Raw genomic sequence first — 14,721 nt, 5'->3', positions numbered from 1 at the left:
ACTTACTATCTTTTTAGAGCGAAAACAAAGGTTTATAATCCTTCAATTTTTTTAGTTTAACTGTTTTGTTTAATGATTTTAGTAAGTAAAAGAAACGGTGAATTATATTTGGTTAATATTACAAAAGCGATAATAAAATTTTTGTGAACTTGACTTCAAATTATTTTGTTTTTTAACACAAAGATGATTTAGAATGATATAGGCTGTTTAAAAAAAAAGTAAGATTATTTCTAAAGAAATTTCAAAACTTGCGTTTAACTTTATTAAAGTTCACTTTCGTCTTTCAGATAATCCCTTCTCTAAAAATTTTATGGAAATCTTCAATAACAAAGATTGCATCTTTCAGTGACGTCTTCTAATGGATTAGGGCCGCAAAACTATCAGAATTATCTCTCCAATGGTTGAGAAATATTTATAAGTACCCAAAATGAATTTTAAATGATCTTCAGTCAAAAATAAACACCAAACGGTCTCTTTATTCAGCGAGAATTCAAATGAGTGGAAAAACTCACCTTTCTGGTAGCTGTGGACCTCTTTATGATGACTGCTAACAATTCCCTTATCGGAAAATATACTGTTAATCTGCAGGCTTTGCTAAAATTTAATCAGAAACGATGGTTTCTTATCGGCAAGGTAATTTGAATATACTTTGTTATAATTCAGGACTTTTTTAAGGTTTTTTAAAATACTTTTGAAAAATTGTGACTGCTGAAAAAAATCAAAAATTTTCTGCCCCTTCGTAACTATTGATTTTTTTTCTTTTATTTTTCATTGCTTACCAGATCTCCAAGCATTTTGACAATGTTTTTTAAGATCTGACAGGATTTTTGTATATTTTTGACATTTATGATTAAAATAAAAAATATTTTAAATTTTCATAAATTGTTAAATCTTGAGAACTATATTGACTTTTGAAATGAATTGAAACAAATACTAGAGAATTTAAGCATTCTTTTGACATATAATTTCTACAACAAATTATAATTTAAATATTAAAATTTTTACTAACAAATTTGACATACACCAATTTTAACATGAATTAGTTGCTTTTATTTTGCTTTTATTTAATTTTAAAGCTATCTGAAAGCATTTTTGATATTGAATCACTGAGAATTGTCTTCAGATTACCTGTCCATTAAAGATTATATCATTCTGAACTCTTATTTATGAGATATATCCTATTTCACCTCCTAACACGTTTTATTTTCCGAGCTCTATCCATGTTAACTGTATGTTTACTAACAAATTGAAACTTCTTACTTTGTGAATAAATGACTTAAATATTTTATCTGTTTTAGGACTGTTGAAGATTCTATTGACTTGTATATATTAGAATTTGGATTATAATAAAAATTGTAATTAATTAATAAATACAAATTTATGGTTTTTATTTCCACTCGATCCGAAGTGGTTTGATATTTGCTTTTTGTATCTTTATGTTGTGGCTATATTGGCTTATTCTGTAAGTATCTCTTACATAAATAATATAATATATATATAACGAACAATAACTTAAGTTTAAATCATAATCAATTTCATGATCAACAATTGTTTTTGGTTTAATTTTTTTTTTTTATATATTTTTTTTTTATTGAAAAGTGTTTATCAACCAACTATAACTCAGTGGCTATAATAACTCACATATTAAAAGAATCTTATTTCTATTATGCTGAATTTGTTTATAATAAACCAACTGGTTTTAATTATAATAATAATAAAATTATTTTGAAAACATTAATTAAATCTGGTGATACAATATAGTCCTTATTGGTTTGTTACATGTCTGTGAATTCTGCTTATTTTTGCTTTTAGTTTCTTTCTTATTGTTGAATCTAGTTTCAACTATTAAATTAGCAACAATAATACAATTGTTTGAGTTAAATATATATGTGGTATATTCAATATTGTCATTTTGTTTTATGTTCATACTATTCATAAAAAAAAACTGTTTAGGAGCTTTAATTTCATAACAATATATATGTATATATATATATATATATATATATATATATATATATATATATATATATATATATATATATATATATATGTGTGTCAGAAGTGCAATGTACATTTACACTCTACATGTTTTGACAGCTTCCATAAATTGTAATATTAGGTTTTATAGTTTTTTTACAAATATTTTATTTAGTTTTACTACTTTTGTATCTTTAATTTTGAAATAAATCTCATAATCCATAAAAGTGTATTTCATTAATTTCTTAACAGATTCCGCAATTGATGCGAAAACGCAACACTATTTTTTTAGAACACCCTGTAACCTAAAAAAAAATTATATGCAGTTTTGTCTTTAAAACACCATAAATAACTAAACCTTATATTATTTTTATAAAAAAATTTACATATTTCATACCTTGGCGGTTAATGGGTTAATTAGCTTAATTTTATATTTACTTTTTCATCACTGGCATGAGCATAATCGAACTAAAATAGAACTATCTATGAGGTAAACTAGGAACTATTCACGTCGCATTTACGACGCAAATAGAAAGCTTTTTTAACGTTTTATATCTTTGAAATAATTTGTGGATCCAACCCTGCAAAATCTTGTGTTTTAGTTTCTGTAACCTAATATTCTAACATCCGGATAAAGTGTTGCAACTATCTGTCTGAACCATAAACGTTGATTTATTAGAAATCGAAAATACATGTTTTGTTGTTGAGTTTGAAATATATTCAGATTTCAAAAATACATTTGGAATAAGCAAACCTTTAGAGTGTGTGTTGACATTCTGGACTTTCAAGGACATTTAAACAATACATATTTTATATTCTCAATACAGAACAGATGATAAAATGCTTTTCTTCCTTAAATATTTCTTTATCTAATGGCTTCATTTAGTAAACTGTCACAGGTAAATTTCATTCCCAAGTAATGATATTTTTTAAAATGTACTTCCATTGAATTACTTGATATAAAGTTTTTTTGTTGTCCTTTTATATAATACTGAGTTATCTTTAAATTACTTCTAACCTTTTATGTTGAAAAGTTGTTTATTTCTTTACGTAAACGTTTTATTTTTATTATTTAATATTTTTTAACTCATGACCTTATTCAAACTGTTTTTTAATTTAACCATTTTATGTTTCTTTTTATCTAAAACAGGGATGTCCACGGATGGAAAAACAAAATAACAGATTCCCCTTCATCACACAAAAATCACCAGGATTTGACTTACCACGCAACAAATAGATTCTGCTGAACCAAATCCGAGCCCAACATGGCAGATGCGGTTACATGATGCACAAATGGAGTAAACAACCATCTCCATTCTGTTACTGCGGATAACCACAAACCATCTGTCACATCTTCTTCTTAACCCTTTATCGGCACATGTAACCATACGGTAACATTGTATATTATAATCTTTATCGGGCACCACTTTAAAATGGCTTTAAAAAATAAGTTATTCATATAAGCCGTTTCTAAATGTTCAGTAAAATCAAATATTGATATTTATATATCTGAAACATTATCCTGCAACAAATTACAGAATGTAACCATATGGTAACAAGGTCTGCAAAATAAACTTCAAAAATTACTAAGCTTTTTATTATTACAACTATATGGTGACAAGAAAACAAAACAGTTTACAATTTTTTATTTTGATGAAAGGCTTTGAAACAGTTTTTCTCCTCGGTCAGACACAGTCTTGCATCACATTTTTTACACTTTAGACGACACGTTCCCTTGATGCAATACCTACATCTTCCTTTTGTTGTATGTATTGGCCAATATGCATAAGAATCCAATCTTGCTAAATCATTTGGTCGTTCAACTACTGGACATCTTATTTTTGGAAAACCAGCCTGGCACAAACTTGGTCTTCTCCTTCTGGAACCTTTTCCAACTTGGCATAATGCTTTTGCAATTTCCAATCTAAATTTCTTCAGAGGCGTGAACTTTATGTTCAAAGCTTTACAGTCTATTCTGTACAACAACCAAGCATTTGTTACACAGACGTCAAGAATATAGGCAAACATTGCAAAGTACCATCTTTTAGCTTTGTGTGGAGATTTGTAAAAACCCATTAATGCATTAGCCGTATCCACGCCTCCCATACGTTTATTGTACTGTTTTACAATAGAAGGGCAGGCAACATCTATTTTTGTTTTTTACTGTATCTATTTACTGCGTCTACTGGTTCTATTCCGTGCAATGTACTTCCTAACAATACAACTTTGTTGTCAACCCATTTTACGACTATAATGCCTTTGTCTTTATCCTCCTTGTAATCATACTTTCCTCTTCCTTCTTTTTTCAAGACTTTATGTGTTTCTAATGGACATCCACCAACTCTGTTACTTCATAATGTTCCCAAGGAATAGATACCCATTTTTCTTTTAAATAAATAAAAAGTGGTAAGCTTGCAAAGATTTTGATAAAGCTATAACAATAGCTGCACCCACACCTAGTTCTATCTCCTCCTTCCCTAGTTCATTAGGGGTGCCGTTTAATTCTTCTAATGTGCTTCAACCTTGATATGGAATAAAATCCACAATATAACCAGATACCCCTGATAGAATAAAAAATTTGTATCCCTTTTGAAACTTTTTAAAATTTTCTGTAACTTTATCTAAAAGCGGACGTATTTTGAAAAACCTATCTGTTGTAGTTTGTGTTATATGTTAATTATTATTAAAATGAATAAATCTTCTCCGAAGTTTAAAACGTTTGATGGGCATCAGGCTTGCAACTTGTTCGATACGTGTTCCACTGGCCCAATACTCTTCACAGGAAGGAAGATCTATTATACCCATCATCAACAAAATTGACAAAAAGATCCTGGATGGTATTTTACCCTTCAACTTTCCGTAGAAACTACATGAAGGAATCTCATTGAATCCATCCATAATAGCAAAATGCTGAAAACAACAAACTTTTATTGATACTTGTTACCATATGGTTACCAATGTTTTTTTATAAAGTTATTTTATCAATTATCACCTTACTTGTAATATCATGTAACCCAAATCATCAAATATAGGTTCAAGAATCCATGATTATTCGTTTTGCATAGAAATATATTTTTACTTACCAAAAAAATTCTTAGTAGTAGGCACATACACAGCTAACATAACAACTGACGGAAGAACGCGCGAAATCTACAAACACGTGAAAAATTTCTGGCACCATTAACCATTGATTGACGTTCTCCCACCGCAAATGACCGATACCATATGCCTTCACTGAACAGCAAGCCTTGTAAAGCGGAGTTTAAGTAAAATATGCATTTGAATTCAACGTAACCGTATGGTTCCATTATCCAGTAAAAGATATTAAAATATTTTTGAATGTGCCCGATAAAGGGTTAAGGTGCCTTCTCCATTACTGAAGGTTGGCTATAACTACAGCAAATTGCTCTCTATCTTGAGCTGTTCTTAATATCGAATGTGTGTCCATGCCTGTCCAGTCTCTTACATTCTTCAACCAGGAGCATTTTCTTCTTTCTTGACCTCTTCTTCCTTCCACTTTCCCTTCCATTATAAGTCGTAGGAAGTTGTAATTTTCTCCTCTGTAAATATGTCCTAGATAACTCGTTTTTCTGTTTTTTACAATATTTAGGAGTTCTCTCTCAGTACTCATTCTTCTTAGCATCTCGTTGCTGGTCACGTGCTCTGTCCAAGAGATCTTCAGCCTCCTTAGAAAAACCCACATCTTAAAGGCTTCTATACGCCTCATACTTGTAATTCTAAGAGTTTATGTTTCCACTCCGTATAGCAATATGGAATAAATAAACGTTTTTACAAATTGTATCAGATATTAAACGATAACGTAGAGTTTATTAGGAATTATTTCATTCATTGAAATGCTGACCTAGCATATTCTATACGAGCATGTATTTCGACCTTGTGGTCAAGATCGTTTGTTATCCAGCAACCAAGTTACTGAAATCTTTGTACTGGTTCTATGTGTTTGTTATAGATACAAATATTAATGTCGACATTTGGTGCACGTGTAAAAGCCATTACTTTTGTTTTATTTTTGTTTATATTTAGTCTCAAGCTATCTCCCTCTCTGGTTATGACATTCAAAAGTCGTTGTAAACCCCCAGCATTGTCCGCAATAATGACGGTGTCGTCTGCGTATCTTAAGTTGTTGACGTATTCTCCGTTGAGTTTTATTTTTGCTTCAATATTTTCAAGGGCATTTTGAAAGATCGCATTCTTCGGTTCTTTCGGTTTCTTTCGCATTCTCTGGATATTCGTTGATGTACAATTTTGAGTAAAATTTTCAGAAAATGGCTCATTAGGTTAATTAATCTGAACTGTGAGCATCTATTTGCTTTATTTTTCTTGGGTATAGGCATTGCATAGGTATAAATGTCTATCTAAGCCAGTCTTCTGGGAAGATTCCAGTGGTATATATTTTGCTAAATAATAGTGTTAACGTCTGAAGATTTTCTTCATTGATAAGCTTTATCATCTCTACGTATATTTCATCTGAACCTGAGGCTTTTCGTGGCTTTGTCGTATTAATTGTTTTTGTAACTTCTGATGTTAATATATCAGGTATTGTTTCTTGTACTATATTCATTTGTAGTTTTGTTCTCTAGTCATCAAACAGATCTTTGATGTATTTTTCCCAAAAATCTTCTACATTTTCTGGACTAGATACTATTTGGTTTTTATCATCTACTAAATTTGTTGTAGTGATTTTTTTTTCATATTTGTGACTTCGTTAATCAGTTTGTATGCATTAAAGTAGTCATGCTTTTTTAGTAAATCTCCGAGTTCCTCACAGTTGCTGCTCATCCATTCTTTGGCTTTCCTGATTTTGTTTCGGATGATTTTCTGGTTTTGTTTATATGTTTCTTCATTGCAATTTTTGTAAGATCTCCTTATATCCATCAGTTCTAGGACTTCTTCTGTCTTCCATGTATGCTTTGTTTTTGTGATGTTGTCTTGTAGTTGTTCTCTATGTATAGTTGTGATTGTTATTTTAAAAGTATGCCAAATACTTTCTATTGTTTCTTCTGCTTCCGCGGGTGCTTTATTAAACTTTTCTTTGAGTGTATCTTTGAGTGTTTTCTCTATATCTGCCTGTATTATTGGATCTTTAAGTTTTTCGAGGCTAGGTTTAATCTTCTCTCTGTATTTGATTTTCTTTAGTTTAATTGAAATTTTACCAACAACAGGATTGTGGTCGGAACCGATGTCTGCCCCGGGATATGTTTTAACTCCCCCGATTCCGTTTCTATAACATTTGTCAATTTATATACAATCAATGTGGTTTTTTATTATGTGGTTTTGATTATCGTCAGGTGCTTTCCATGTATATAATCTTCTTTTTGGTTGTTTAAACCAGGTGTTTCTAATCATTAGATTTTCTTCTTTGCAAAATTAGACCAGTAATTCTCCTCTATTTATTTCTTTGGCTCAAACCAAAGTTTCCTACTACGTCTTCGGTCCGCCCTTCAACTACTTTGGCATTAAAACCTCCCATAATAATGTTTACATTTTTCTTTGTGATCTTCATTAGCGGTTTAATCTCTTTTGGTTTTTCTGCTATAGGAGCATATACTTGAATAAAGTTAATTTTACAAGAAGTGGTATTAATTTGCAGCATAGCTTCTCTATCAGATATAGGTATAAAGTTCTTTATACATTTACTGCTTTTCTGGTCAACTATAAATGCCACTTCGTTATAATGATGAGGATCGTTATTACTAGCATAGTATATTACATGGTTATCGATGTTTGTCTGTACAGATCCAGGCCATCTAACTTCACTGACTCCGAGAATGTTGACTACCATTCTCTTCATTTCTCTCACGATGTTATGACATTTTCCTGGCATAAAGAGCGATTTTGCATTCCAGTTTTCAATTTTTAACTTATAATTTTTGTTTTCCACTTTTGGGGGGTTTTTAGCATTTGTCGTGGGGATTCTTAGCACCCCTTGACCATCTAAGGTCTGCCAAGGACTAGGGGCCTTTTGTTTTCCGTAACTTGTCATAGTTATAATATCTTGAGAATATTTAGTGTGTTTGTTTCTCCTTGCCTTACACACCGCAGTATTATAACCAATTAAATCAATATCTGATTGTCGCCCATAAGTATCTGATTCCAAGCCTATTATGAAGTCATTCTTTAACAGCCTTGGAGTTAGTAATGATATAGCTGCTGCCCTATACCATGTCCTCAGTTGATCCGCGGGTACTTATTTGGTGAACCTTATTCGCACCAATCCTGTATAATATACTGGACGTCCCCTATCAGCAATATGGGACGCGCCGTGTCGGGGTTGAAGACTTCCCCGTCCAGTCTGTCTTCTGCGGAGCGCTGAAGAATCTCTACTTAGTTCAGAACTCTTCCTCCACAAAAGCTGAGACCGGCCAGGGTCACATCATAGAATAGTATCTCACAAGATCCTATCAAGGCAGGTCAGAGGATTTCATAATGGCGACTCCAGAGTCGATAGAATATATAAATAAGTTAAATGTTCATTTGTAAACAAATATGTATTATGTTTTATACAAATGTATTGAAATGTGAATTTATTTAACTGCTATGTCTTTATTTAATTTATAATGTCTTTAATAATTTATTATATTGTTCTTATCTTAATTCATTAAAAAGCACAATAATTTATATTAATTTATTTAACGAATTATACATAATTTATATAGGCGAACGTAACATTTAAATCGCGAGCGCGTCTTCAATTCTTAACTGTTCCCCTTCAATTACAGTTCCGTTATTATATATGAAGTCCTGTTATTCGAGAACGGCGGCGATCTCCCCAGAAGCTCAGACCGGTTTTATTTCTGCCTACCTGAATCGGATGATTCATCTAGATCCTTTGCCGAAATTTCTACAACAAAACAAATTTTCTAAATTCAAATTTTCTAAAACAAAATGTAAATGTGTTAAGTGCCATACGATAAATAAATAAAACTAGAAATGTTAGCCGACAACAGACAGTACGTCAGAGAACTTGCACTTCACAGAATATTGAAGATCAGAGACTTCAGACATCGGAGCGTTACGTATTTTTCAAGTACCTACTTTAAATATAAATGCTAATGATGATACCGATATGATAGATTTGAGAACCAAGAGAGAACCTTGAAAAATATTATTACAGAAGAATATCAGTACTAAAATAATATCTCAGGCCTTCATAGAGCCACAGATTGTGGAAAATAAAATCCTGAGAAATATTCCGTGTTACACACAGTATATTGAAAGGTGTGTCAAATTAGTTACATAAGCAAGTGCTGCCGTTTGTGGGCCACAAAAGAGAGACGGATTCATTAAAAATAAGCTCAAATGATGTCTTTTATCCCTAAATTTGATACGAATACACACTATCGTTCACAGTGATTTTTATGTTATTCTTCAATTTATAAGTATAATTTTTCATTATATTTTGACTTCTTCTTCTTTAAGTTCCATCTTCTATCGAAGGTTGGAAATAATCATGGCTATGCGGACTCTGTTGACTGCCGCTCTAAAAAGTTCTGCACTACTGCATTCAAACCATTCCCTTAAGTTCTTTAGCCAGGATATTCTTCGTCTTCCCACATTTCGCTTTCCTCGGATTTTGCCTTGCATAATAAGTTGTAATAATGCGTATTTTTGCCCTCTCATCACATGTCCTAAGTACTCAAGTTTTCGTCTTTTGATAGTTAATATTATTTCCGCCTCCTTTCCTATCCTTCTAGTTACTTCCACGTTTGACATTCTTTGAATCCATGATATTCGTAGGATTCTTCTGTAACACCAAAATTCAAAGGCCGCCAACTTATTCAGATGGACTTGTTTTAGTGTCCACGCTTCCAAGCCATAAAGAAAAGTCGAGAACACGTAACATCGAAACATTCTAGTGCGTAGTTCTAACCTTATATCCCGACAACAAAGAAACTTTTTAAGTTTAATAAATGATGCACGTGCTATTTCAATGCGTGTCCTAATTTATTTGGTTTGGTCTACATCTGATGTTATCCATATTTCTAAGTATTTATAGTTATTAACACTCTCAATTGCAGTATCTTCAATAGTCAGTTGGATATTTGCATGTGCAGATTTAGTCATGATCATGCATTTGATTTTCTTTAAATTTATCTTCAGTCCGTATTCATGACAGCGTTCATTAAGGCGTTTCATTACGTTCTGTAAATCATTGTTGTTATCCGTCATTATTAATGTATCGTCTGCAAAACTTAAGTTATTCAAAACTTCTCCATTGATAGGTATACCTTCTATTGAGTCTGAGATCGCTTTTTGAAATACCGCTTCACTGTAGACATTGAAAAGTAGTGGGGACAGTACGCAATCCTGGCGGACTCCTCTCTGTATTTTGATATTTTGGGTCTACTGGTTGTCAACTCTTACCTTGGCAGTTTGATTCCAATATAACTTAGATATAATATTTATAACACGACTGTCAATATTTTTGCTTTTTAATATATCTACAAGCTTTTTATGTTGAACCCTATCAAATGCCTTTTCAAAGTCTACAAAACATAAGTACATGTCCTGATTCATGTCCATGCATCTCTGATCCAGCACATTTAAGCCGAACAAAGCATCTCTTGTACTTATACCATTTCTAAAGCCAAATTATGTGTCACTAATTTCATATTCAAGAGTTTTAACAATTCTGCTGTGAATTATTTTCAAAAATGTTTTAAGTGCGTTACTCATTAAAGCTATTGTTCTGTGATCTGAGTAAGTTGTTGCACTTGGCTTTTTGGGAATTGCTACAAAGGTCGATTGCAGCCATTGTTTGGGGATTGTGGCAGTCTGATATATTAGATTAAAGAGTTCAACCATTACATCAATAATATCTTCATCGATGAGTTTTAATAATTCTCTATAATTAATAATTCTAAATAATTAGCTTTACCCTCTTTAGTGTTTTTGATGGCATAGATGACTTCTTCTCTTGATATTGGTGGTCCGGTATCCTCGGTGATTTCTAATGACAGTTCTTCTCTTTCATCATTAAATAGTTATTGGATGTAATTGGTCCAGTGATATAATCTCTCCTTCATATCAGTAATAATATCCCCTTTATCATTTTTAAGGATATTCGCTTTTGTACGTTTTCTAGAACCTGTCATTTCTTTGATTTTTTTGTGTAAATTAAAGCTATCATATTTTTTATCCAGATCATCTATTTCCTTGCATCTGTCGGAGAGCCATCTCTTTTTTTTTGCCTCTCGGATTTTCTTTCTGATGTTTCTCTGAATTTCTTTGTATTTATTCAGGTCTTTTGCTTTATGTTTTCTTCGTTCTTCCATAAGTTCAAGAAGTTCTACTGTCATCCAAGGTTTTGTTTTTTTCTCCAAGTGGTTTGAGGGTTTCTTTTCCAACTGACACAAGGGCATGTTGAATTTTTCCTATTATTTTGACTATTTTTTCATTTTTCTTCATAATATAGTCTCCCAATAGCTGAAATAAATGAAAAAAAAACAGTGTCGTTAACTGTATCGTGAAAACTTGAAACTGACAAAATTATCAAAATTTCAAAAGCGCTGGGCACTATTACTCCCTGGCGATTATGGAAACACTATAATAAATTGTTATGTCTCGCTGAAGTACTTGCATGGCTTTTTAGGAATAAAATGGCTTTTAGTTTAAAAATCTAAAAATTCAATAAAACTAACCTTTCCTAACCTTTATGATTTATTTCAAAAAAGACTAAATATTGTATTATAATAAACCCACTTTACATTTTCTCCATATCACGTTACTTTTCTGGAGAATACTTGCTTAGATCAGCTATATTAAACTTCTGAGTATTTACCGCCAGAAATGTATATGTTTATTCATAATAAATAGGTAAATGTTATAGTGTGTTGCATCTCTGCCAAGGGAATAATAGTTTTAGTTTAGACTTGAAAGACGTTTAACTAAGTTATTAAGCTGAGGTTCTACTAAGTTTCACTAAATCCATAGTGTACATTATAATTGTAAGCCACCGATGCATAGTTAATCACTTGAAATTAGGTCAATTATATTAGGTAATGTACATGTAAGGGAATTATTTACAAGTTACAGATAATTAAAATGGTATAGACCTAATCTTAAGCGTTTAGAAATTAGATGTACTATTTAAGAGCACTTAAATTTTTTGTTTTATCTAAATGAGGTAAAAAAAGTAACTATGTTTTAATTTTTCAACTGGTCCTTAGATGGAAGAAGATTAGAAATATTTTCAGCTATAATATGGACGGCGTTATGCATCACTTGACTAAGCGCTATTTTATATAAAATATATAAAATACCGCTTATATAATATATATTTTTGAGGTTATTATGACACATGGATCATAAAAATAAACAAACAGAGTCGGTAGATTGTGCTGTTTGTGAAGCTAATTACCACCCCAGTTGTGCAACGCGGGTAGAAACTGCAACAATAGGCGGAAAATATCTATGCTGTGAAAACATCGAAAAAAGTGAGGTTAGTTCACAAAAACTTTGTAAAAAGAGTAAAAATACTAAAAATTTCACTGATATGGATGACAGAAAGATTAAAGCTATCATAAAAGAATCTTTCCAGCAGTTTCTCAAACCAATGGAAGATAATATGACCAAAAAAATACAAGGATTTTAAGATGCTATGCAGTTTATGTCAGATTCTTTTGAGGAACAGAAAACTAGATTTGAGTCTGTCCTAGAAGAACTTAAGATACTAAAACATGAAAATCAAAAAATGAAAAAACGATTACAGATAATGGAAAGCAAGATGGATGATATTGAAGTTAGAGAAAAAGAAAACAATATCATAGTTTCTGGCATTCCAAAACAAGTCAACAAAAGCTCTATTCAGATAATGAATAAGATACTGAGAGCGATGGAAGTAAAGATTGACGAAAAAGATATTAAGGAATGTTTTAGAATGAAGAACCAGGATAATGGACGAATTTTAGTAAAGTTTAGTAATGTTCAATTAAAAAAGGACGTACTAAAAACAATTAAACTGTTAAAAGGAATCACTTTAAATAAATGTAAACTGGAGGGCACAGAACGAAAAATTTATCTTAATGAAGATTTACCATTAAATAAACGCTTGCTTTTTAAAAAGGTTAGAGAAATTAGGAGAGATAAAGGATACAAAGCAGTATATTGTACAAATGGAATCATTTATTTGAAGAAAACTGAAAAAGATGTTCCTATTAGGATAAGAGGCGAAAATGATTTGCCATAATACTAATCATTCCTCATAACATATTGTAAACATTAAGAAATTTTGTTGATAAATTCGCTGATATTAATAATATTTTGACGTGACAACGTCTTAAATTAGGTTGTGGCTCGGAGTCATTTAAGAAAAAGTGTAACGCCCGCTCACGTCTGTTACAGTGAGTCGCCGAACGAGAGAGAGGCCCGCCGGACCGGCGAATGCCTTGCGTCTCTCTCCCACTCAAAGATGATCGGTCCGCTGCGCGCGGCACTAGAGAATTAGGCGCGTTGAATCGCTAAAGTTGAAAATCGTTGAAAGTATCGTCAGCTGTGTCTGTAGTGAAAATGTGGAGTGCTTAGATTCGTCATTTACAACAACTACAACAATAAAGATAAATAATTGTACACTAATATTTCATTATCGTAAACTATGATTGATTGATTAATTGTTAGATTGACACAAAAGTTGAGAAACTGAGTTTATAGGTTATGTCATACTATTGACAAATGTTGATAGTGTTAAGTAAATTATTAGTTTAAATCACTCTGCAATCAATCGTAATTCAGTCGATTGAGAAGAAACAGCGCGTATTGCTAGTCAAACATTTAAAATAACAAATTATAACTTCTAACCTGTCAAAACAGGGCGACCAAACAAACGAACTAAACCGACCAATCACCACGCGTGGAGTTAGAATTTAACTGGTGTTTAGCAAGAATTTCAAATTCCAATTTTAGTAGATGTTTTAATTTTCAACTTTACCATTTACATTTACAAATTTTAATTAATTTCAAATTTATTTAGCAAAAATTTGAACCTTCGATCTGAATAAGTGTTTTGATTTTCAAATTGATTCTTTAAAATTAAAAATATTAAAATATATATAATCAGAAGTGAACGTCACATAACATTATCTGTACTTATTATTATTTAATATGTAGGCAAATACATGTGACCATACTTGGTAGACACAATTGGAAATAGTAATTTTTTATAACTGAAAAAAATAAATATATAAAATACTGGTAGCAAACAATAACTTCAATGATCGATATCTCCGCAACTAATTGATATATCGAAAAAATTTTCAAATAAATTTTGTAGAAAATAATAAGATCAATAATATAATATAAAATAAATAATATATAAAATAATATATAAAAATATAATATATAAAATATAAATAATATATAAAATACCTAATAAATCGGTAATGCAATTCTTATTTTCATTCAATTCCTTGTTCCTATTGTGCAATTTAATAATATTCATATCAATAAATATTCTACCGAGAAAAAGACGTTGTCACGTAAAATCTTCGCCCGTAAAACCGACTTTACAGGCAACCGATTTTTTTTTGATGACTATAAGGCAAGTGAAACTTATGAATGTGATAATCTAAATGAGATAAACTTTTTTGACAATTATTTACAAGATATTAACGTGATACATATTAATATAAGAAGCATATACCAAAACTTCAATCAGTTTTTGGTTTTTTTAGAATCTAGAGAGAAAAACTTTGATGTGATAGTGATGTCTGAGTCCCATAAATTGTA

General features: G+C 31.1%; 2 protein-coding genes across 2 annotated transcripts; one reads left to right on the top strand and one right to left on the bottom strand.

Moving 5' to 3' along the window:
* Positions 1-3,612: 3,612 nt before the first annotated feature.
* LOC140450565 (uncharacterized) lies at positions 3,613-4,083 on the bottom strand. The gene has a single exon (XM_072544220.1). The coding sequence runs from the start codon at positions 4,081-4,083 to the stop codon at positions 3,613-3,615; it is 471 nt and encodes a 156-aa protein (XP_072400321.1).
* An 8,515-nt stretch (positions 4,084-12,598) lies between these two features.
* Positions 12,599-13,186, top strand: LOC140450564 (uncharacterized). Its single transcript, XM_072544219.1, has one exon. It carries the CDS (start codon positions 12,599-12,601, stop codon positions 13,184-13,186), a length of 588 nt encoding a protein of 195 aa, XP_072400320.1.
* The last annotated feature ends 1,535 nt before the right edge of the window (positions 13,187-14,721 follow it).

This window comes from Diabrotica undecimpunctata, chromosome 9, assembly GCF_040954645.1.
Source record: "Diabrotica undecimpunctata isolate CICGRU chromosome 9, icDiaUnde3, whole genome shotgun sequence".
Lineage (NCBI taxonomy): Eukaryota > Metazoa > Arthropoda > Insecta > Coleoptera > Chrysomelidae > Diabrotica > Diabrotica undecimpunctata.
This window is presented reverse-complemented; position numbering and strand designations above follow the sequence as displayed.